At 46.4% G+C, this 25,463-nt stretch overlaps 1 protein-coding gene and 1 pseudogene across 1 annotated transcript; one reads left to right on the top strand and one right to left on the bottom strand.

The window, feature by feature from the left end:
• The first annotated feature begins 2,763 nt into the window (after positions 1–2,763).
• Positions 2,764–6,375, top strand: LOC119238088 (mast cell protease 8-like; annotated as a pseudogene).
• Positions 6,376–9,253: 2,878 nt separating this feature from the next.
• Positions 9,254–12,014, bottom strand: LOC119238241 (mast cell protease 3-like). Its single transcript, XM_037501946.1, has 6 exons — positions 11,954–12,014; positions 10,879–10,966; positions 10,783–10,842; positions 10,188–10,323; positions 9,743–10,006; positions 9,254–9,415 (listed from the first exon to the last, which is right to left on the bottom strand). Exons 1-6 carry the CDS (start codon positions 12,012–12,014, stop codon positions 9,254–9,256), a joined length of 771 nt encoding a protein of 256 aa, XP_037357843.1.
• Between the last annotated feature and the right edge of the window lie 13,449 nt (positions 12,015–25,463).

The following is a 25,463-nucleotide window of genomic DNA, read 5'->3' on the forward strand; positions in this document are numbered from 1 at the left end:
GTCTAAACGAACCCAGTCTGGGGCAGCAGGGGTGTGAGTGCACCCTGCAATGGGAGGGCATTCTGCCCAGGGCTGACCCGCGGAATATGCCCTGAGCTGCCCAGGGCGCAAACATGAGCAGGAGTCAGAGGAGAGAGGAGGATTTTTCCTTTTCATGCTTTCGAACTTAAATTTCACACCGGTAAACACGTTTCTTAAAAAAAAAAAAAATACAACTAATGAAGCTTGACCACTACCTCACACCATACACAAAAATCAACTCAAAATGGATTAAAGAACTAGACATAAGACCTGAAACCATAAAATACATAGAAGGAAATATAGGCGAAACACTACGTGATTTGCACATCAAAGACATCTTTACAGACATATCACCCAAAGCAGTGATAGTGAAGGCAAAGATCAACAGCTGGGACTACATCAAATTAAAGAGATTCTGCACAGCAAAAGAGACAGTAATTAAAACAAAGAGAAACCCCACCGACTGGGAGAACATTTTTGCACCCAATACTAATGATAAAGGACTGATCACAAAAATCTGCAAAGAGCTGATGAGACTCAACAACAACAAAGAAAATAACCCAGTCAAAAAATGGGCAGAAGAGCTAAAAAGAAACTTCTCTGAAGAGGAAAGGCAAATGGCCAACAGGCATATGAAAAAATGTTCAACATCTCTTGTCATCAGGGAAATGCAAATCAAAACTACCATGAGATACCATCTCACACCAGTGAGAATGGCACATATTAAAAAAACTAGCAACAACAAATGTTGGCGAGGATGTGGAGAAAAAGGAACTCTCCTGCACTGTTGGTGGGAGTGCAAACTGGTCCAACCACTACGGAGAGCTGTGTGGAGGTTCCTCAATCTGCTAAAGATGGAGCTTCCATATGATCCCGCAATTCCACTCCTAGGTATTTATCCAAAGGACACAGAAACATCAATTCCAAAGAACACCTGCACCCCTATGTTTATAGCAGCACTGTTTACAATAGCTAAGCTTTGGAAACAGCCCAAATGCCCAATAGATGACTGGATCGAGAAGATGTGGTACATATACACCATGGAATATTACTCAGCATTCAAAAAAGATAAACACATGCAATTTGCAGCAACATGGATGGTGCTGGAAGGGATCATGCTCAGCGAAATAAGCCAGAAAGAAAAAGAAAAATACCGGATGGTCTCACTCATAGCAGGAATCTAGAAAACTTAAATAAGGGATCAGGAAAATGAATAACTATAAGATAGTGAAAATCAAAATCAACAAAAAACTATGAACCAGAGACACTTTTTGGGGGGTGGGGGCCGGGAGGGGAGGGATTGGGGTCAGAATGGGGCATGTGCAGTTGTATGGGGGAATATAAAAATAAAATTTATTATTTAAAAAAAAATACAACTACTCTTTTAAAATGTTGAATCATAAGAAGGTTGCAGAGGACTGGTGTAGGTCTAACCAGTTTTTTAAAGTTTCAAATAAACAAAATAAAGACCCACCAGCTTACTTCTCCCTTCTTTATTTCTCCAACTCCAAAGGCTCATCATTTGTTTCAGTCCAGACTGAATTTCCCAGGATTTCCAAACCTGAGCACTGCTGACTGGTGTTTGCTTCCAAACCTGCTGACTGGTGTTTGCTTCTGATGTAGAGACAATAGGGGAAGAAAAACTCCAGCAAGGAGCAGGCAGTGAGCTCACAGCACCTACCTACGTGAGCAGGAAGGGGCTGGATACTGAGTCCCCGCTCTCCCTCCCCCTCACCATGAACCCGGGCAGCCTCTGGGCATCCGGCTACTCTGGCTGTTCTTAATGTTCCTCCTTCCTCAAATCACGGAGTTAGAACAAGGCGCATTGCTGAAATCTGTTGTCTGCATTGTGGTCATGAAAAAGCAAATCAGCTGGTGCCCTCAATGGGACCCCTGAGACCTCTGAGTTCTGGTGTCTGATCTGTGGTGAGAACTGACCCTCCCAAAGTCCCCCAGCTGAGGAGAAATGCTCAGCATCAGACGGGATCTCACGCAACCAGCTGCCCCTCTTCTCTCACTCATGCCCTCTTCCCTGCCTTCAACTAGCCTCGACTTTCCCTTCCCATTGGAAGCTGATCCCGTCTTCAAATTTCTTAGAGAAGGCCAAGAGGAAGACAAAACTCCATTTCTTAATCCACTGAATGCCTGTTGAGGGTCCTGACTTGTGCTGACACCCGGTGGCTCCTAAGGCCTGGGCCACCGTGTCATGGCCTCCCAGGTCAGACCAAGTCACCTGCCCTGCCCACCCTTCTGCAGTCTCTGGCTCTATCAAGGTCGTGCACCTTCTAAATCGGTTGGGGTTCAAGTTTCCTGGGTTTCTGAGCCCTTGAGGTGATTTTGAACCTGAAATAGAGAAGGTCTAACCTCCCAGGAGGTTAACATCCCACACTCCATTCCTCAGGTGACCCTAAATTGTCTCTCCCCACTTTTCTCCTGCATTCCATTTAAAAGTTTTCTGATTGTCACTCTCTGCAGTAGACGGATCCTAAAATCCCCCATGAGCCTCACCCTTATTTAATCCTCTCCTCTGTGAATGTGGCTGGGGTCTGTGAATATGAATTTACTTCTGTGTTTGCGTGACCTTCTATGACAAAAATCACATGTGCCTTTCAAAGCAGTTTTCTCCAGCTGATTGCAGCAGAGGAAATCATACACACCTTCAGCCTCAGAAGGGTGTGATGCACCATTGCTGGAATGAGGAGGAAGCAGGGACCACATCAGACCTGATCAGCCTCAGAGAAGATGCTGCCTCTTCTGTCCTTGTTGGCCAGTGTCCTACTCTCCAGGGTTGAAGGAGGTAAGTCATCCTCTATTCTCAGCTCCACCTCCACCACACAGCTTAGTCCGTTCATGACACTTCCATAGTGTCCACTGAGGCTCTGTGAGCCTTCCTTGCTCAGTCTACTCCTAGAGATTTGCTGAAACCCAGACCTGTCTCTGAATATTCAGGCACAGAAATCACAGCAAAGGAATCTACTCCCAAGGGAGCTGGGGTGTCAGCTCCCTTCCATGGCTCTCACTCCTGTCACCTGAACAGGGACTTATATTTAGGATGGGCAGGATGCAGGGGAGGGGAGAGCTGGAGTTGATGTCCATAATTTCCATTCTGCACACCTAAGACAGGTTAGGTGTCTGCTATGGCAGGAGCTGTCCTCTGGACCAAGAATGAAGGAGTTTTCTTACACTCTGGGACCAATTGTGCCTGTCCCCACTCTCTGTCTACTCCAATCTACCAGAGGAAAACTCAGACACTAAATGAGCCACGGCATGTGGCCTCACCATGTCCTCAAGGCCTAATGGACACTGACTCCCACCAGGCTCACTCCTGCCCATTTCCCCAGCCCAATCTGATTTTCAAACTTGTCTAATCTCCCCCCTCCATCCTCTAGTCAATATCTAAAAAGACAAATTTGTGCTGGGAATCAAATTGCATTATCACCACTCCTCTGCTGCTGACAAAAGAACTGGAGTATTCATTGTGTGCCCAACAAGGCTTTTTGGGGTATTTATCATGCAGTTGACTCAGGATGAGGAAAATGAACCCTGAGTTTTCCACTGCACAGGATCCAGTTTTTCAGATCTGAGACTAGGTCAAGCCTGGAGTAGGCAGAACACACTTTGGCTGAGAAGTATGTGACAAAATGGGCCTCCCTGGTGGCACCAGGAGTTAAGCACCGCATTGTGAAGCTATCCGCAGCCTCTCCAGCACAAGTTCAACCCCCGGCCAGGAGGTACGCACACGACGCAGTACACATCTCCTGTCTCACCCACTGCTCCCCTCAGCAGTTTATTTCAGTTCATCAGGCTGTTTTGTTCCCCACTCTGTCTCTGGTGAATCCTCTCACCCCCTGCAGTGCCAGCCTGTACCCCAGATCTTATAGGTATAAATAAATAAATCTTTTTAAAAAAAGAGAGAGAAATGTGTGACAAAGCTAAGTCAAAGCAACTAATTTCAGGTCGTGTAGACCTCTATCCTGAGCAGACATCCTTCTCTGGGACATGTGTTTAAGGGTTTGATATTCAATAGGGCAGAACTCCCCTCTCCACAGAGGAACTGAGAACCAGGCAAGGAAACATTCCCATGCACCCAATGAGCTCAGGAGGCCCGAGTCCATATCCCATGGTGTTGGGTCCTTGAAGACCACGACAGCCCACCCCAGCCTGGGTCATCTCATCCATTGTATCAGCCTGCAAGGCAAAGGCCAAATCTTTTTCTATGAACAAAGAGATTCAGGGAAGTTTCTCTTTCAGAAGAGATCCACTGGGGTACAGAGGCCAAACCACACTCCTGGCCCTACATGGCGCTTGTACATTTCTATGATGACCAAAAAGGTCATTGGTACAAATGTGGGTGTTCCCTGATACAAGACAACTTCGTGTTGACAGCAGCTCACTGCAATGGAAGGTGAGCTCTGCCCAAAAAATGGGGCCTTGGCATCCTGGGACCTCCTACACACCCAGGACTTTCAAGCAGGTTCGTGAAAACGCAGAGCACACAGAGGAGCCCCGTGACCTGCGTGGCCAGGCAGAGCAAGTGTGGGGTTCCTCGAGCATCAGAGGGAGGGGGGGCTGCTGAAGCACCATCACAGTCTGGGTCACCCCTGCACAGCACGGAAGGGGGACACCCATCCACCCCTCTTTCCAATATACTCAGCTGGGGGTCTAGATGCTGCGCTTCAACCTGCCCTGTAAAGACTGCGCTGAAGCCCCCCACTTCACATCCCCCTTGTTTTACAGAAATATGACTGTCACGGTGGGAGCTCACAACATCAGAAAGAGGGAAAACACCCGCAGGTCATCCCTGTGCTCAGAGCCTTCCTCCACCAGGACTATGATGCTAAGAAACGTGTCAGTGACATCATGCTGTTGAAGGTACCGTCTTGCTGACTTGCAGGGGCAACTGCACAAGTCACAGGGGCGAGCTCCCCACCATGGGTATGAGTTCCCACCTCCCTCCAACTGGATGCTCGTCCCTAGTCAGTGGATTAGAGGGGGCTTTGGAGACTCTGTGAGGTGCGGGTGGAAGGTGGGTACAGAAGCCTCCCCACAGGCTGAGCCCAGCTGGAGGCCAGAACCTGAACTGCTTCCTCTCTCCCTCTGACCAGCTGGAAAACAAAGCACAACTGAACCAGAACGTGCAGACCATTTCCCTGCCACATATCAGGATGTGGTAGAGCTGGGACAGGTGTGCAGCATGGCAAGCTGGGGAGAAATGACTGATGGGGACTCTCCAGACACACTTCAGAAGGTGGATCTACAAGTGCAGACTGAGCAGAAGTGCAAGGATCTCTTACAAAATTACCCAACAACTCCATTGAGCTGTGTGTGGGAAACCCTAAGACCAAGAAGGCCACTGGAGGTCTAAGGGGGCAATCTCCTTCCCAGTCTTGCCCCAGAGTTTCTGTGACATTGGGGTGCATGACCAGGCTTCTCCCATAGCACAGTGTATAGTGGCCAGGCTCCACTCATGGTTGGAGGCACGTTCTTCCCAGCACAGGGGCAGGTTCTCCCTCCATCAGCCTCTGGGCCTTTGTCCTGGGCCAACAAGGAGCCTGGGCCTGGGCTAAGCTGAGGGGTACACAGCCAGCATCAGCAATGGTGGGGGGAGTCACAGGGGCCTGGACTCTACTTGTCCCCTTACAACGAAGGCCTGGTGATTGATGACCATTCAGTCCCTTCCCTGGGACACCTGAGCCCTGAGAGGGAGGCAGAAAGGACTGGGGGGATGATGAAGCTGAGAGGAGGGAATCAGAGGGCAGTGGATGACACTTGTCCCTTTTCTGTCACAGGGGGACTCTGGGGCCCCGTTCATGTGTAACAGGGTGGCCCAGGGCATTTCAGCTATGCATACAAGGGTCATAAGGTCCTTCTGTGGGTCTTCACCAGGATCTCCAGCTTCCTGCCCTGGACCACAGAACAATGAGTCTCTCCTGGGGTAACTAGACCACTGCCACTTGTTCGTGGTCTCCATCTAAACATCTGGGCGTGGCCGTCTGATTCTTAATAAACACCATTGTCCAGTGAGAGTATTTGTTTCTCTCTGTCCCTTAAATGAAACCACCATGTACTAGGCCCAACTCCTTGTCTTCTCCTGTGCTCCCATCACCTCCTGCATCTGCCCACACATGCCGCCAGCTCACACCTATGCCCTCCTGCAGCGTGGTTGCTAAGGTGCCCATGGTCACTCGCCCCCAGCCCTGGTATCTCTACCCAGAAAGGAAAAACCCTCAAACACCCTACTGCTCCGTGCCACCGTGCGCTCTCCCCCTCCTGAGACTGCCGCTGCCTCTCATGGGGTCTGTCCTGTCGCTGCCTAATAAGCCCCAGTGCTGCCTTCATTCTGGAGCTTTGTGAGACTCTTTTCTCCAGAGACACCAAGGACTGTCCAGTGGGCGGTCCCCACACTAGGGCGTACTGAGTTCCAGGGCAAGTTAGGGTTAAGCAGGCAGCTCCAGGGGCAGTGCAAGCAGGGACTTGAGAGAGTTAAACAGGCTTCTAAGATAAGAACAATAAATTCTAAAATGTGCTTACCAGAATATACTCCAGAGGTGAGGTCAGAAAATCCAGGAGGACCACACAAAGACAGTAAAACTTGAGAAAATAAGACCTTGGACAGGGGAGGTAAACTCTAAGATAAAAGCTGAGAAAATGGGCACAGCTGCCCGGAAGAATATGGCCACTAGGAAAAAAGAGCCCCTCACAATAAAATGATGACATTTTAAAATAGTGAGAAAAAAAGGTTTAAATACCCATGCACTCCAGCCCTCAACGGCTTCCTTGCCCCTCCCAAGCACAGCATACTTGTGAGTCCTACTTTCTTTCTTTAAATAAATTTGTCTTTACTTTCTTAAACAAATTTTGTCTCTCTCTGCTTACTTATCTAAAATGCCTGCAAATTCCTTTTTACGGCTTCATGAGACACCAACCCGTGGTGGTCTAGAGACTGGGACTCTGTGCTGCCTGGGATTCCTTCCTGGCTGGGAGACTAGGCCTGAGAAATGACAGCATCACTAACACAATGTAGCTTCTCAGGAAACATCTTTTGGCTGCATGGAGGCCTCCAATAAGCCCTTGGCTTACGCTTGGTGGACACTGCTGGTAGGATTTGAGACCACGGGGGTGAGGACACAGCCAGAGTCACTGGAGCACTGGGGACTTGGGAAGGCAAGCGGGCGTGGGAGGGACATGGGCCACACAGACCGGGGCAGCCCAGGCCACAGGGGTGCTTTCAGGCAGTCATGTAGCCACTTCTCAGATCCATCCGAGCCTGGCCCCGTCTCTGGCAGCAGGGAGGGGGTGGAGGGCCTGAGAAATTTAACCGGTTCTTAGGCGAGTCTGACCACTCCTCCCACCACAGCCTGAGTCTCTGAGCTGCCCTGCCCTCGGTCTGATGCTCTGGACTCCAAAGCTTTGTCGCTGTAGCTGCCCCCCCTTTGCTGAATGCCTCTCTATGGACAGCCCGTGTCCCAGGCACTGGAAATGCACTCACACCCACTAAGTCTTTGAGGGAACAGCCCTCCTTCCTGCCAACCTGATGAGGGTGTAGGCAGCTTGGGACTTGTTAGTCTGAGTCTGAGGCGAGTTCAGAAAGTTCATGGGCCTGAATTGAGCACAGTCCCTGAATGTGCTGGGCACAAGGGTCAGGAGGACCGGGAGCCCTATGAGGGGGCTAAAGCCTCAGCCATGGGGGTGGTCACTCACCTGTGCTAGCCCCGGGGGGGCAGAAGAAAGGCCAGCAAGAGCAGGAGGGGCTGCATCTCTCTGAGGGCCTGCCCAGGTCAGAGCTGCTAGTGTTTCTTCCTGGCAGACACCAAGACCCAGAGGGAAGTGGGGAGGGGTGGCTCAGAGGCCTCACAGCCTCCTGTACCCACACAGCCCAGTAATGCCGGGTGTCATCACATGAGGCACTTGGGCTAGGTGTGAACAGAGTTAAATGTGTCACAGTGTGTGCAGGGCCTGATGAGTCAGAGGTGAAAGCTCAGGAAAGGACAAGAAAGTGAAGGCTGGGGTGGCAGCCAGCACAGGCTGAGACACCACCAGCCCCGGCTCCTGGCTCTCTTTCTATTCTCACGAAAACGTGAGTGATCGCTCAGCAGGCAAGGTCCAGGCCTCTGAGAGAGCCGGCTCCTGCCCCCAAGAAGCTGACCCCACAGCAGTAGCCTAAGAGCCTGTGCTTAGAGGGCCAGGGGGGTCAGGAAGCGGGGTGTCCTGGCTGGGGTAAGAGATAGACTGGGTTTGCCTTATGAGCAGTGGAGGTGGACTCACCTGAATATCCCATGGTAGCCCTGTTTCCTGTCTTACCACCATTCCAGACTCATACTTTGAGAAGGTTCATATTTCCCTTTTCCAAATCTAAGTGTTCTGTGACAGCTTCTCTTAACCCACAGATTTGAACAGAAGTCCTGGACTTGACAGTCACTGGACAGAAGCCAATCACCCCTGGGTCCCTTGAAGTGTTCTGGTTGGTTTGTGTTTAGGTCACTGACCACCCTTCGGGCTATGGGGCCTGTCCCCCCAAGTCACAGGAAGGGCTCCCTTGCAGAAAAGCTGCCAGTTCTGCCAGATGAGAGGGGTGAACGCCGTTACGCTCCCCATCATGGCACTAGGCCCCTCGTCCCGACACCATATATCTGAGGCTCCTGCACCCGTGACCAGCAGCATCAGCAAACAGCGGCCCCCACACTCCCCAGCAGGACAGCAGGTGATGGAGACCAGGCTGAGACCGACAGCCAGGCCCACTTCTTTTAGAGGAGCAGCATCTTTTGAAGACACAGGACAAGAGCGGGAGGAGACGCAGGGAGCAGGAATGAGGATCATCTCTGGGTAGTCACAGAAATTTCATGTTTTTATTTACACATTCTGTGCTGAACGATCACGCCTTTGAGGAATCTATTACTTTCAGGCCCAGAATTTACTTCCCCGCAGTGTAAGCACTCTCGTCAGTGCAAACAATTCAGCATTCTACTTTCAGTCTTCTCTAAGGCGGAGGCTTTCAAATGAGGTACTTTCTACCTACGTTCTTAGGGAAAGGATTTAGAGGTTGTTGAAAAATAGAAGGAAAAATTTACTCATGAAGCTATAAGCTGTAGGGCAATTTGGGAAACAGGAGGAGTCAATGATTTCCCTCTAGAAATGAAAGTTTGTGAAGCCCCTGGCAGCCCCCCCACCCCCACTGGCCAAAGCTGCTCCAGCCTCTGCCCCAGAGAGGACAGATGACTCAGTCCCTGGCGCCTCAGCCTGGTCCCTGCAGTGTGACTTGTCTCATTGTTTCTTCTACCCAGGGCACAAAGCTTGAGATCCTGGTGAAGAAACGTGGAGGCGTCCCATCCTGGGGCCCGTAGGAGACGATTCCCTGAGCCACCTTGTTACACACCAAGGGGCCCCCGGAGTCACCCTGTGGCAGATGGAGGAAGAACTGAGCGGGGCCTTCTCCTGGTCTTGCCCTGAGGGTGGGGGTCTCTGATAGGGGCTGTGGATGAGATCAGGCTCGGGACATGTCCTAGGGTTCCCGCCTGGCCCTGGCAATTCCCTCCCTCTCCTCTGTCAGGAAGCCTCTGCCCATGAATAGCTGAGGGGCTGTGTCCTGTCCCCTAGAAAGGCGGACCAGAGATGGAAGATGGGAAGGCTGAGTCAATAAGGATATGGCTGGTTCCCACTGCCCTGGGCTCCTCAAAGCCTGGCTGTACCCAGGGTTGGGCATGGACAGTACTGGTGAGCTCACCTTAAATGAAGCCTTTGTTGTTCCAGGCTCTCCCGCACATATCTGGGTGGTGCTGTCGTAAAGATTGTCTTTGAAGACATGGAGGCAAACACTGTCCTTTTGAACTGCAAGGTCTACCTCCTGCAGTTTATGTGCACGCTGGGCAGTGACGCCTAAGCGCCCCCATCCGGCCACAGTGCACACCTTCCCCGGCTTCACTGATTTGTTTTTCCTGGGCAGCCTGATGGTTTTCACATTGGTGTTCAATGTGGCCTTCCGTTGAAGCTGACAGAAAGAAAAGGAAAGGAAACCTTATCTACTGCTGACCCACAAGACAGTCATGGGGTTACCTTCTCACATCCCTTGGACAATGAAGGGTCATAACTGGGAAGAGGACAGGAATGAGGCCACAGGGGATACAAACAGCCCAGGATTAAATGTCAGGACCAAGGGAGAGATTTGCAACCTGCAGCAACATGATGTCATTGGCAATGGTGTTAGCATTATAATCTGGGTGGGGGATGGCCCTCTTCACAGGGATGACCTGCTGGGTCCTCTCCTGCATGGTGATGTCGTGGGCCCCCAGGGTGACAGTCATTGATCTGAAAACAGACCAGAGGGAGAAGTCACAGGAGATACAGCCCAGATGTCTGGCAGGGCAGGGACAGGCGGGGCAAGGGGGGACTGCAGCTGAGGGGAAATGGAGGCAACAGAGGGCTCAGGGAAAATCTGTCTGTGCCCTCTGCTTCTCAGTAACAGAAGGAGTATTCTAGAGCTATTGGTAACTGTGCCACGGACCCCAGAAGTCAATTACCTCAGGAAGGCATGCGAAGTTGCATTAGTCTGCATCTGATGCCCAAGCGGGCCACATTAAAGCCAGCAGGGCTGAGCACTCTCTTCCCTGCAGGTTTCCAGCTTACACTGCCCTGGTCCTTCCTTACCAGCTACCTGCACATTTCTCACTTCTGAGGACTCTTCTGGCTTATGTACTCCTAGAAGCTGGGGAGCTCCTGGGAAGAAGTGGGGCTCTCAGGAGGGTGTGGGCTGTGGCTGCTCCTCACCTCCCTTTACAGTGAGCGGCTGTCAGCACGAAGTCCTCTCGAATCAGGAAACCGCCACACCTCATGTTGTAAAATGGCAGGAATTTGTCACCAAACCAGCTCTCAGATTTCTGATCTGATATCTGTAGAAATGCCATGTAGGGTCGGGAGTGGGGTCTGGCCTCATGTCCACCGATGATCTCTCCTGAAGGAAATGTCTGGTCTGCTTGTGCCCCCACTTACTGCACCTGCCCTGATGCTCACACTACAGGGCTTTTGGGAGCCAGGGTGGCATGGGGCTGGTGGGGGTGCTTAAGGCTCCTCCATTTTCCCTTCCCGGAGGAGGAAAGCCCCTCTGCTTAGCCTGTGCTCTGCCTTCACCCAAAGCTGGAGGTGAGCAGGGCTGTGTCAGGACAGTAAAGTGCTCCAGGCTCTGGAAAACTCCTCTCCTGGTTTTCTTTTATGTCATGTAGTTTCAAGGCCCCTGTGAGTCTGTGCCATCTCTAACAGTGCTGCTTTCTAGAACCCAAGCTGATGTGCAGAGTCTAGATGTTGTCCAGCTTGATTCCTGGGCCTGACTCCTAGAGGTGCCCATGCTCATTGGCTGCAGGAAGCCCCTGTGGCTGAAGAAGGGTTGGAGGGGCTAGTGCTGGGGAATTCTCGAAAGCAGAGAAGCCGCAGTCTGCTGAAGAGTGGCCCATCCTTGAAAAGAGGGGAGCTGCTAAGGACCTGGGAAGAAAAGCAGAGTTGGAGAAAGGGGCTGAGGGGCTCTAGGCTGAGCAAAGGCAAAGCAGTCTTCTGGGGACAGTGTGGTCACCAGGTCTGGTGTCTTCTCTCCTAAGCAGATGTTGAGAGACCCCCTGTCTGGTCCCAGACCCGGAGCCAGGCCCTTGCTGCCCTTGGCAGGGGGATTTACTGTTTGTCATTGCCAGTTTCCCACCCTCTGCATGCACTTCCAGGGAGGCTCCACTCTCCAGATGGCAGGGGCTGGCGGCGCTGGGAGGGGAGACAGCACCACTGGCTCTTCTTGAGAACAGTCCTGGCCAGGCCGGTCCTGCTGGCAGCTTGTCCAACAACACCTTGGGGCCTGATGTGAGACAGGAGCCAGGGTCAGAACATCCTGGCAGGTGGGTCCCACGTATGCAGAAGGGGCAGGGGACCTGTGGCCTCTGAGATGGGGAAGGTCACTCACCTGCCTCTGCCCTGGGGAGCAGCAAACAGGCCAGCAGCAGCGGGAGCAGGAGCGACTGCATCTTCCCAGGAAGGCTGCTTGGTGGAGCCGCTGGGGCGTCCTTTGCCTGGAGAGGATGGAGGAGCAGGTGGGCCCAGTGAGCCGGGGTTCCTTTCTTGTTCTGTGATGTGTCATCCCACAGGGTTTTCTATGAAGGCTGCCCCGCCCCCACACCTGGTGGGGGTCAGGTGATGCTCCCTGGGGGGTGGGAGGGTGTAAGGACCCACAGTGGCCACATCAGTACCCACAGCTGATGACTCAGAAAAGACCACTTGTTCCAACCCTGACAGGAACCCGAGGCTAAGGTGGGGACTAGGAGGTGGTGTTGACCGGTAGAGGTGCCAGAGAACCAGAAATCTAGTCCCCAGTGACAGAAACACCACCCCTTCATCTCCATCCTGCCAAGTCCTTCAGGATAGTTTCTTCATCCCAGGTGCAGGCCCTACTGTGCTGCCACCAGATGCAGACACAGCAGTGCAGGCCATGGTGCACAAGTTAGTGAAAGCCACAGCCACTAAATCCAGACAGCAGCCCTGCCTCATCCAAGCTTCATTCTTTGGGGTATTTCACACCCCTTTAAAATTGCAAATGTGCTCAGGGCCTCCCTGGTGGCACAACCTATGAAGCAATCTGCAGCCTCTGCAGCACAATTTCGATCCCAGGCCAGCAAGGGAGTAACCCACATGGCACAGCAGAACTCTCCTATCTCGCCCCCTGCTGCCCTCAGCAGTGTATGTTTAGTCAGAACAGTCTGTTCTGTTCTTCACTCTGTTTCTGGTGAATTCTCTCCCCCCCCCCCCACCACCACACACACCTCTGGCCTGTACCCCAGCTCTTGTATGCATAAATAAATAAATCTTTAAAAATAAATAAATAAAATTGCAAATGCTCAGATTGAGACCATCTCTCTAGACTTTTGTTTTTACCAAAATTGGCCCTTGATATTGATTGACCTAAATAGCAAGTGTCTATGGCCCTAGAACTTGAGTCCATGGGCTGACAAGCCTGGTCTTTCCTGCTCTGGGGGCACTGGTGTGGGTCCCACTCAAGCACATGGGCTAAGACTGGCAGAGGACGTCTTTTCCCAAGGATGTTAGATTGCTAAGCTACCAATACCATGCGAAGTGGGCAGCATGCTTGGGCACCGGAGACCAGGACTTGACCTTTTGCTGATCTCTGACCTCTGGATAAACCTCAGAATCATTGAGCTAATGAAAGAAGTTGAACACAACGTACCACATAGAAGGTTCCTCTGTGCTCCTCCCACTAGAATAGGACAAGCAGGGCTACAGATACACATAAGTGAAATGTTGGGTCATCCCACAGGACATTAAAGATGATTATTAACAAGTAAGGAGACATCAAATCACTTTATAATTTTGTTTTCTTTTAAAATTTTCAAAAAACTGTAGAAATTAATTGCAACTAAAAATTCTAAAAACTAGGAAAGAGATGTTATAGTCCCATGACATACATTTTTGAACATGGAGGAAAGGCTTCAGTTGTTGAGTTTAGTGACATCAAAGAAAATGGCACTGTAGATCTCATAGGATCCCAGGATTTAAAACTCAGTGCTTATGTAACACTCTGTCTGTGGGAGATTGAATGAATGACAATTTTCCTTCCTACTTTCCATTTTCCTCATGAACATATATTAACACAATAATCAGAAAGGTAATTTATTTTTAAATAAGTTCCACTACAGAGCGAGTTCAAATTTGCTCACCTCCTTGGTTATATTTGTTAGTGGGCATTTTATTTGGGAGAATGCTATTACAAATGGAATTGTACTAATTTCCTTTTTTGGATTATTTATTTCTGGTGTGTAGACTGACAACTGAACTTGTATCCTGCCATGAATTTAATTAATTTATTTATTTTGCTATGGGGTGGGATTTTCTATTTATAGTCATGTCATCTGCCAATAGGTAGTTTTACTTCATTTTCTCCAATTTTTATGCCTTTTTTTTCATTGTGTTGTAAAATTCTTCTGTCCAGGACTTTCAATTCAATGTTAAATAGTGGTGGTGAAGTGGACATACTTATCTTGTTCCTAATATCAGTCTTTTACCACTGCATAGGATGAAAGATTTTTGGGTTTAAGTAAACACATTTTATGATGTTATAAAGTTCCCTTTTATACTTAGTTTGCTGAAACTTTTTCCCCCTCAAAACCATGAACGATTTTCATTTTGTTAAATGAATTTTCTGCATCTATGAGATGATTATATATTTTCCCTTCATTCTATTACTGTGGTGGGTTACACTGATTGAATGTCTAATGTTGAACCACCTTAACTTTTCAGGGGTTAAACCCAATTGCTCATGCACTATAATCCTTTTATTGTGTTGTTGGACTCAATTTGATAATGTCATGTTGAGGAACTTTGCATCTATTTTCATAAAGGACATTGGTGTTCCAGTTTCCTTTTGGTATTTTTGTCGGGCTGGTACCTGGGAATGCTGGCCTTTTAGAATATGTGAGGAAGTATTCTTTCCTGTTCAATTTGTACTAAAGAGTGTCGGTGAGACTGGTGATAATTCTTGGAAAGTTTAGTTAGATTTACCAATGATGCCGTTTGGCCTGGGATATTCTGTGTTGGGAGGTTTCTCATTACTTGTTCAATCTCCTTGTTGTAGTTCTAGTCATATTTTTATTTCATCTTCAGTCAGATTTGGAATTTTCTGTTTTTCTAGGAATTTGCCCATTTCACTCTGATCATCTACTTTGGTGTACAAATGTAGATAGCATTCCCACAAATTCTTTCAATTCCTCTAGGTTGGCAGTAATGTCCTCATTTTATTTTCTGTTTTTAATACTATAAATCTTTTTTTATCATTTGATCTACTAAAAACTGTCATTTTTGTTGATCTCTCTCTAATCTTTACTATTTTTTACCTTTGCTGCCTTGAGTTATTTGATCTTCTTTTATATTGTGCCTTTAGAAAATTCTAAAATCCTTTAGGCTCTTCCTTCGAGTTCTTTTAGGTGTGGTGTTGTGCTATTGATTTGATATCTTTCTCCTTTTTTAATGTAGGCGTTTATACTTCTATAGTTCACTATGAGCACTATTGCATCCATCAAATTTTGGTATGTTGTGTTTTTATTTTCATTTGTCTCAGTATATTCTAATTTTTCTATCATTTCTCTTTGACCCTTTGGTTATTTAAGAGTGTGTTGCTTGATTTCCATGTCTGTGAGTTTTCCTTGAATTACTCCTCTCTCGTTCCATTTTGTTATGGTTGGAGAAGATTTTTTGACTTTTTCCATGTTTAGTTATTATAAATTTAACTAATTTAAAGTATTTAAAACTTACTGAGAAATTTTTTATGACCTAACCTATGACTTATCCTGGAGAATGCTTCCTGAGAGAACATGCACTTCAGAGAATATGTATTCTGCTGGGGCTGGAGTATTCCATATATGTGTTTGGTCTAATTGGTTTATAGTGTTGTTCAAATTCCTGGTTTCCTTATTAATTTTATGCCCAAAGGTTCTACACACTATTTAAAATGTGTTATTCAGCTTTCAAACTAATTTTGGAGAATTGATTATATCCCCTCCTGATTATATATCCCCTCCTGATTATATCTCCCTCTCAATGTTTGCTTCATATACTTGGAGCGCTGATAGGATTAATCAATTTGTTGAGCAAATGAGAAAATATCAGCCATGTCGTAATGCTGCCTAACACTGATCCCTGACCATAGATTCCCACTCTACCCTCTGAGGGAGCTACTGACATTTTTTCATGTCACAGATGAGACAGTTGAGATACTGACACGGGAAAGTACATTTCCTCTTCACTCATGTCGTAAGAGTGGAGAGGGAGCAAGGATTAGCATGTAGGAGTCTGATTCCAGAGTCGGAGATCTTTTCCATAGCTCTGCAAATGAACTGCTTCCTACATTGCCAAGGAATCTGGGGAAAGATCAAGTGTTGCTGAAGAATATAAGTTTCTGTTTATATTGTTCATTTGGATCACAGTTACTTAAAAAAATATTTTAAAGTATATTAAAAACCATTTTCTTCATTTTTTCCTGATGTTCTTACCCCACATTCCCCACAGAATATTGAGCCTGGCCCATGAGGGGCATTCCCTCGCGCCATAACCTCTCACAAGTCACAGCCAGTCCCTATCGGAAGTGGGCAGGACCATTCCTTTTAGATAGCGACAATAGCACAGTAACATGACATGCCCACACTGACACATGGCATTTGCTTCTACTGCTGTCAACTGATTTCCCTAAGTCCTGTCACTCTCTATGTTCTGCCTGAAATCAGAATCTATAGGCATCAGCGTCTAGAACTTGGCCATGGCCAGTTTCATTTAACCACAACACTCAGCCATGTTGTTGAGAGACTATTGCCTCAGTTAGGAGTTATCTGTGCATTCCTATAAGAGGCTGGGACGAGAGCCAGATTTTTTGGGGTGCTTATAAGTTATCAAAAACAGTCTTGAGGGAGATTATGTCAGGGAAGGAGAACCGAGGCTGTGTGCTGTAGTGGGAAGGTCACACTTCCATTTGCCTCTGGTGAGAATGGGGGCGAGAAGGCAGGTGGGGAGAGAAAAGTCTACAGGAAAGAGATCCAGCTGTGGCATCTTCAGAGGTTTGGTATATACTAGTCACCCTATAACTTCCACTTGTAGCCAAATCTGTCAATAATTAAGTCCCAGTCACCAACAAGGAGCAAAGCTTGGATGTCAGGTGGGGGACAGTTCAGCAAAACCATGGCGTGAGTAAATGACTGGAGTGATGGGAGGGCTAGAGGAAGACAGGAAAGAAGGTGAGGCTGGGAACCGTGTGGCCACTTCCTCCAATCTGGAGGCAAGTGTATCATTACAGACTCAGAAAATTCCTTTTTTTTTTCTGCACTTGGGTAAGGGAGTCACTTGGAAGGGAGTCATCTAGGTTGTGGTATCTGTTACTTTTTTTTGTTGTTTTGTTTTGTTTTATTTATTTATTTATTTGTTTGTTTGTTTTGTTTTGTTTATACATGCACTGGGTACAGTCAGAAGCGCGGGAGGGTGAGAGAATTCACCAGAGCCAGAGCAGGAAGCAGAACAGGCAGAAGGACCGAAGTACCCTGCTGAGGGGAGCAGCGGGCAGCAGGAGAGGTCTGCGCGCCATGTGGGACCCTCCTCTGGTGGCCGGGGAGCAGCCGGGGATCGAACCGGCACCGCAGAGGCCGCGGGCAGCTTCGCAACCCAGCGCTCAACCGCTGCGCCACCTGGGAGGCCCTCTGTCACTTTTGATGTGCTCTTGGACCACACTCAAGACACTTGTTAACCACTACCTGAGGATCTTTACCCAGAAACTTTGCCTCCTAAGGTCATTTCTTTACCCAGGAGGTCACATCTCAACCTTCACTGAAAGGGGTTCTTTCTTTCCCATCATACCTAGGACTAGGTGCACTATCTTATCAAGTCTCTACGGGATGTGGCAGATGGTTGGGTTTGGGGTACGTGAGAGAGATGCTGCTGAATCATTTGCAGAACCTCAAAGTATATGAGTGCATAGACTTTCTGTTTCTCTATATAACATTCAGGGAGATAATAACACATATTGTGTTTAGAAATTCTAATTCTCTCCTCAGAATTCTTTTGTTATATATTCTATTAGCCCTCCAGTCTTGGTACATCTCTTGTAAATGCTCCCTGCTATTAAGTTCCTCTTTTCTGACCAAGGCCAGGAAACAGCCATAGAACTCTATGTGAACAAAATAGAAGATCTGGACCATTGCAGCCAGTCCCTCAAGGTCTGCCCACGAGAAGTCAGGTGCTGCAGAGAGCTGCTGGGCCTCTGGGAGTCTCCTACCAAAGCAACAATGACAGGACGACAGATGAGATACAAGGGACCTGAGACGCCAGAGCTGGGCTGACAACAGAAGCAAGAAATTCTCTCATGTACACTTTCATCCATTCTCTCATTTTCATGTTCACCATCCACTTTACCCAGCAACCTTTTGTCACAACTGTACTCTCCTTGCTTAATCACTGGCCAGAACCTCCAACACGAGACTGCAAATGGCCCTTTGTTTCCGGTCCCTACGCCTGGGAACCTGAGGGTCCAGCTGTGACTGGACCAGGTGTCACTCACCAAGGTGCTGCCTTGCCCTTGGACTTGAAGACTCAGCTTCCAGCCATTCACCCCACTCCCTTCTCCTGGCACCACAAGCTGGGGCTGGCTGTGCAGCTGCCAGTGTCTCAGCTGCCTTCACAGAAATCCCTACTCAAAAATGGTGCTCAGTGAGCCCTGAGGAAATCAGTGGGGCCACATCAGTGGGTTAGCTGGGTCCTTTTCTCCCGAAATCTCATCTCTGCCGCAGCTTCTTAGCAGCAGGGCAGTCAGACTGTTGTTTCCTGAGCCTGTAGACGATATAACAGGCCAAAGGAAAGGTTTGCCTCTAAAAGGCATCCCTGGACTCTGGCCAGTGTCCCAGAGCAAAGGGCTCTCCCAGGTAAATGAAGTCCCATCTGATGCAAGTAGAAGGGTGCACTGGGGTGGGGGTCAGACCCAGATGGGCTTCAGATAATTGAGGTTATAATTTTGTACCTACTTGAGCCCAAATGCAGCATAGGGTAATCAGCAGTGAGGAAGACACTGGGCATTGCTATTAACCCACACCTTACCAAGTCCAAAACCTACATAATCTGTATTTATATTATCTTACTGAATTCTCTACCTTCTGCAGGGAGTTGACCATAATCACCTTTGAAAGTGAAACAGACTCAGAGATATTAAGTGATGAGCCCAAGATCACACAGGTTACACACACACACACACACACACACACACAGAGGACGCAGGCTGCCAAGCTGCAGACTTCCCTCTATGCACTCTAGAAGTGGCGGAAGCCACATTGGGCAGATTTTGTGAGCAGAACAGAATGTTTTCACAGTTGCAGTTCTTCCAGAACAGCTGTTCACGTGACTCCGCTGCTGTCTCTCAAAGAATCGTTGCCACAAGGGGCCAAAAACATCTTCGGGGACTGCGGTGATGGTGGGTTGGGCAGAAGAAGCGCTGCGAGCCTTTCTCTCCCAGTTGGAAAAGACCTGACCTGGGGGTGGAGCTCAGGCTCCTGTTCAGTTATGTGGCTCCATTGTCATTTCTGGGTCTCCCCCCTCCCCCCATGAAAAAGGAGGGGCTACAGCAGATGCTCCTTAGTCCTTGTTACCCAGGAAGGCTCCCTCAAGTGAACTATGTGTCAAGGCTGCTCTTGGAAACCATGTATCTGTACCTACTCCTCGGTGTGTACCTACATATACATACATGGACACGGGATATGTATTTACTATGCAAATTGTGTATGTAACACCTACGTATATATGTGTACACATATTCTTGTGTGCGCTTATGTGGATGGTTGTATTTTTTTTAATTCTACAAATAGTTGAAAACGAGACAGATGGGAAACAGAAAGGTACCCTGAGTCAATATTGACTGTGGGGGAGCGGGTGTGTCAGGCCGGGGCCGGGAGGAGGGGGGAAGGTGGCTGTTCATTGTGCCCTTGTCCCCACAAGCTCCAGCATTGACCAGGGCAAGAGGCTTATTCATCTGTAGGAAAATAAAGTGTTAATGTCATTTTGCCAGGTACATTGGAAGATGTTCGACCACCTTTTGGCCCCCTGATCCGGGAGCCTGGCCAGCACCCGGACCAGGAGCCAAAAGATAGGGCTGGTTATGTAACTGTTCGCGATGTCCAGGACCACCAAGAAATGGGTTGGTTATGTAACTCCAGGGCATCGTGCACAGAAAGATGACCAGCCCAACATGAATCCCTGGGCTTGGATACTGGCCATATCCGACCTTGGGAGATAAAAACACAGTGGTCGCCTAGCTGCTGCTGCTCGCAGCTGCTGGACGTGGATATGTCTCCCATGCTGTTCTCCGGAGTGCTGACTTTTTTGCCTCCGTGATGCTGTTCTCCGGAGTGCTGCCTTTTTGCCTCCATGATGCTGTTTTCCGGAGTGCTGACTCTTTGCCTCCGTGATGCTAATTTCTGAGGAAACTGTACAGTATGTATGCATGTTCATCAGTTTGGTTGGGTTTGGGGCACTGTTTATAATTTTGCTCGCACATCGCCTCTGTTGCTCACAATAAATCCTTTTTTCTTTAATACGGTGTGGTCATTGAATCCCACGGAATCGAGCCTCCCTCAAACACCCATGCACAGGGCTAGCAATTATATTTTATTGCTAGTTACATAATTGGCATAGTCGGCAGGATTCCATGTGACGATAAGGACCATGCCTTTCTTTGCTAAACGTTCACCTCAGGTCACTGTTGCTGCCCAGGATATTCCTGGGTGGGAAGATCCAAGCTTTGCTGCTTTGGCTAAGGAATGGGCAGTGGGGAACAGCCTTAGTGAGTCTTGGGACGGTCTGCTCCAAGATGTGCTGCCCTGCCGCAATTAATCCAGGCCCTTCAGAAAGTCCCGGTTGAGAAGGGGAAAGAACCAGGAGCAATATCCCGGCAGGGCTGGTTGTTGTTATCTGCTTATGACCGCTTATGCCATAGATTGGATGATTTGATTGATGAGAAATGTGACTCAAGCACAGGCCTTAATGGATATGGGAGTGGAAGCCACCCTAATTTATGGAAACCCTAAAAAATTTAAAGGAATGGCTATCATCATACAGGGTCTGGGAGGAAAAGAGATTTGAGCCACCCAGACCACTGTATGTATATTAGTGGGTTACCCCCAAAATCCTATTCAGTAGTAATCATTCCAATTCCAGAATATATCATAGGGATTGACATCCTAAAGGGAATGTCATTACACTTGAAAAAGATGGGGATTATCATTTTGCAATTAAAATGTAAATAATACATAATGTAGCGGTGGGAAAGTTGAAACAGCCTCCTGTTGATCTTCCAGCCCCCTCCCGGTTGATAACTGCTAAACAATATCAGATTCCGGGTGGGCAGGACAAAATTGAACAGACTATTAAAGATTATGTTAATACTGGAGTGCTGATAACCACCACCACTGCTTGGAATAATCCAATTTGGCCAGTCCGAAAAGCGACGGATCGTGGCGGTGGACTATAGACAATTAAATCAGGTAACTCCACCATTGACTGCTGCAGTCCCTGATACTGTTACTCTTATTGAAAATATTCAAGGACACCCTGGACAGTGGTACACAGTGCTACACTTAGCCAATGCTTTTTTCACCATCCCAATCTCACAAGACAGGTGGGAGCAGTTTGCTTTTACATGGAAAGGCCGATAATATATGTTCACCTGGTTGCCACAAGGATATAAACATAACCCCACTATCTGCCACCGGATAGTGGCCAAACATTTAGATCAATATCAAGCCCCACCAGGGATTCAAATTGTCCACCTTAAAAAACTATTTTGTTTCATTCTAGGAAAAAAGTTCTATTTCCCTGTGTTTTTCTGATTTTAAAGTGTAAATTGTCTAAGGTAAAAACTGCTGAGTTACTTTGGACTTGCTAACAAGCTATACAAAATGCTAACAAGCTATACAAAAGCTTTTAAATTTACTTATTGGACCTGTAAAGGTTAAGTTTCTTGTTAAAACTAATTAACCAGGTAAAATATAAAGTGGTAATACAGACATTTTTGAGCTAAATACTAAGCCTCAGATTTTGATAAAAGCCTAAAAACAGGCAGACTGTAAAAATTTACCTCTTCTCCTGTTCTTAAGATAACAGTGTTCTTTTTGTTTTAAAATATGCTCATTCTCAATGAAATAAAGCATTGACAACCTAAAGCCAAAGGATCATTTCTTAAAAATATAAACTCAAAAAAAAATATTTTCTTATCTAAAAAGTTAATAAAAACTGCCGTGACTGCTGTGGTCTTGAAACCAAGGTCTTTGGTAATAATTAAGATTAGACATTTATTCTCTGCACAGATTTTAGCTTTTAACTTATTAAAAACCTCAGTATCTTCATACATATTGGTAAAATAACTATGTTTTAAAATATATGCATATGGCCAAAATTTTAAATGTATGTCAAGAGATCTCTGTGTCTGTTTGTGTCTGTCTTTGTGTTTTGTTTTGTTTTGTTTTGTTTTGTTTTACCTCCGGAAGACTAATTATAAACGGCGCCTATATAAGTTCTCATAAAAACAAATTTTCATAATCCAAAATTTTTAAGATGCAAGAACTAGTTCAAATTTTATGATATAATTCAAAACATATATGCCTTAAAGTTATAGTGTTAAATATACTTACATATGTAAATTTTTTTTTCATATTAACTTTACCAAGTGCAACTAAGCTATACTGTTTTTAAGTCAATTTTAATAATCTGCAATGTTTAAAGTAACATTTTGGGGTGGTGAACACACAAAGCACCTCCTTGTGTTCTGGACTACTGAAAGAAAACCACAATCATGATTTGTTAAAAGTTTTAGTGATGTCTGAAGAACAGAGAAAGAGCAATTAATGACTGATGGTAAATAAAAAAAAAAGGAAAGGGAAGTTAGTTTTGTCTTAAAATTAAAATGTCTGGTTGTGCCAGAGTGTGAAAAAAATAGAAAAAAGCTAAAATTGAGGGTATGTAGTAAGTCGTAAAAGGTTTGAGGGAAATTAAGCTTTATCTGCCTTGGTTTATAAAAACTGCAAATAATAGGTTTAAAGAAAAACAATAATATGTGTTGGAAATTTAACTGTATTGCATTATTTAATCAATTTATTCACATAATAAGAAAAAAAAGAAATTAATACTAGAGCTTGCTTTCATGTGGCCGCACAGGCCATTTCAGTAAAATTGTCAACATTGTAATACCGAACTAAGCCGATGCCTTCATAGAGATTTGATATTGTTGTTTCTGTTGTTTTTCTGATACTTATGGCAAAGCTTCCCAGAAATCTAAATTCAAGTACAAATTGGGTAGCCTGTCATTTGGCTGATGCAAGGAAATTTTGTGGAACCTCAGTAGAGCTCCTAAGACACTCCACAGGGTTTCTCCCTTTCCTCCTGGGAAAGGCGTTAGACGAATTTGTTCTATTTGGCTTACCTAGTGAAGTAAAACTGGAAAGGAAGCATTGTCACTTGGGAAAATGGTAAAACTTTGGCATGTACAAAAATGTTAACACTAGTTTTCTAAAATGTGTATAAAACCTCTCAGTACCTGATATGTATGTAAATTGTCAGTGGTGATTGTCACCTTGTAATATTGTATACCTCAATTGTTTGTTGATTGTTTATTGTTTATTGATTGTTATTTCAAAAATTGTTTCTGGAAAAATAGGGGAAAAAAAAAAAAAGACCTCAACGGATTCCTATTGATGGAACTGTTGAGAGTACAAATTTCCTGCACAGGACTAAATACACCTGATATTTTCTAAATTTTCTTTGACATAATACATAATACTGGTAAAATTTTTTTTTTGGATTTTGTTCTGAATCCACAAAGTTTTCTTGTTTTGGTGACCATGATCTGCAGCAAGGTTGCAATTCTTTTTTCCAGCACTGTGTTTGCATTTTCTCTCCCCTTGATACCAATACAGCATGAAAATAGTGATAGTAATCTTTTACTACTTAGCTCAGAGTCTGTTTTTGCATAACTTCCATGGGGATTTTGTCTGCTTAAACAAAAAAAAATTTGGACATAAGTTTAATTGTGTGGCTTTGCGTGAAGTTCTTCCAAAGTTACAACAGAGCTGAACTAAGAAGAGGAGAACCTGTTTGCTTTGTTCATAGGGTTCCAGAAACCTCCAAAGAAGGTGAGGAAGCTTGCCTCCATTGGCAGAACTGAATAACCCAGCCAACGAAAAGTCCCTGGTATCCTCGAGAAGAGGAAAGCCCAGGTGGAGTCTGATGAGACCAACTCTGTTCCTAAAGCCTACATGGACCGGATGCCAATGGTTTGCTCTGATCGTATATGGAGTATTCCAACAAAGCCAGCTGAAATTGCTGTTTAGTTATTCTGTCCTGTGATTGTATGCAAAAATAGATAATATGGTTTAAAAGTAGATTTAGTTTACAAACTTTTGCTATGCTGTTAAAGCTTGGGATCAAGGTTGGGAGAATTTGTGTTCTACATAAATTAAACCATTTTAAGAATTTTTTTTGAGATTTTGACATATTTGCTGTCTTGTTTTGGCTAATGCCTCCAGATTTTTTTGGCTTGGACTGATGAACTGTTTTTCCAGCAATGGAGGACTTTTGCTTTCCACAATGGACAATACCTGAAGGGACTGGTTTTCTTTCACACTGGAACCCGGTAAAGGGCCTCACACCGTGGGGCTGAAGATCTGGCATCCCTTTACTTTTTGTTCTTTGTCATAGAGAAAAAAAATATTATTAAAAAGTATATTGGGCAGTGAATAGTACGTGTCAGCAGACTGTGGGTGGATGGCGTGAAAAATTATCTGTTTAAAAATTAGTTATTAAATAATTTGGCCCACTTGACAATGGGAGACAATTTATTGTACATGCCTGACAAGCAATCCAGCACAATAATTCTAGTAGGTCCTTCTTTTGCCTTCTCTTAAAGTTTCTTAAAAAAGTTTTTAAATAAAGCTATTTAAGTTAAAAAGTTTCTAGGTAAAAACAAAGTTCTAATAGCTGGGTAACAGCTGGTCCCCGACTAAAGGTCATGCAAATAAGAAAAGTCTTTTCTTGCTTGGGCTTTGGCTGATAGGGATGTGCTGGCAGCTATCTACGGTCTTAGGTTGTTGTTTAGCTAAAACAATGAGTTTTAGTGTAAGGCTTAGTTTTTTCATTAACCTTGAAGGTTGCCTTCTTGTTAAGAGCACGTAGTGGCCAAAAGTCTATAAAAAAGGGGATACACTAATTGTTTCAGCTTTGTTTCTATGTTTATAATGATGACATCTCTCGGCTTGCTAAGAAGTATAAATAAAGACCCCGCTGAGCCCCTCAGTAGAAGATACTGGCACCTCACCAAGTGTCAGTGTCTCCTCATTCTACCTCATCCCCTTCCCCTCAGCCCCTTTCGCTTCACCTAGGCCATCTTTTCCTTTCACCGACTTCTGACCCGACATTTTGCCAAAAGCTGGTTTTCGGCACTTGCCCATAGTTTTTGGTATCAAAATCGGCCCTATGTCCCCGACAAACCGTAGGGCCGAAATGTAGGAAAATAAAGTGTTAATGTCGTTTTGCCGGGTACATTGGAAGATGTGCGACCACCTTTTGGCCCCCTGATCCAGGAGCCTGGCCAGCACCCAGACCAGGAGCCAAAAGATAGGGCTGGTTATGTAACTGTTCGCGATGTCCAGGACCACCAAGAAATGGGTTGGTTATGTAACTCCAGGGCATCGTGCACAGAAAGATGACCAGCCCAACATGAATCCCTGGGCTTGGATACTGGCCATATCCGACCTTGGGAGATAAAAACACAGTGGTCGCCTAGCTGCTGCTGCTCGCAGCTGCTGGACGTGGATATGTCTCCCATGCTGTTCTCCGGAGTGCTGACTTTTTTGCCTCCGTGATGCTGTTCTCCGGAGTGCTGCCTTTTTGCC

Source organism: Talpa occidentalis, unplaced genomic scaffold, assembly GCF_014898055.3.
Source record: "Talpa occidentalis isolate TD23 unplaced genomic scaffold, MPIMG_talOcc4v2.1 talOcc4.11, whole genome shotgun sequence".
Taxonomy (NCBI): domain Eukaryota; kingdom Metazoa; phylum Chordata; class Mammalia; order Eulipotyphla; family Talpidae; genus Talpa; species Talpa occidentalis.

Coding starts and splice junctions, on each gene's coding strand:
- LOC119238241 (XM_037501946.1), bottom strand. CDS start 12,014: ATGCAGTCGCTCCTGCTCCCGCTGCTGCTGGCCTGTTTGCTGCTCCCC. Junction 10,843..10,878: donor GATCAGAAATCTGAGAGCTG/GTTTGGTGACAA, acceptor TTACAACATGAG/GTGTGGCGGTTTCCTGATTC. Junction 10,007..10,187: donor ATGACATCATGTTGCTGCAG/GTTGCAAATCTC, acceptor TCTTTCTGTCAG/CTTCAACGGAAGGCCACATT.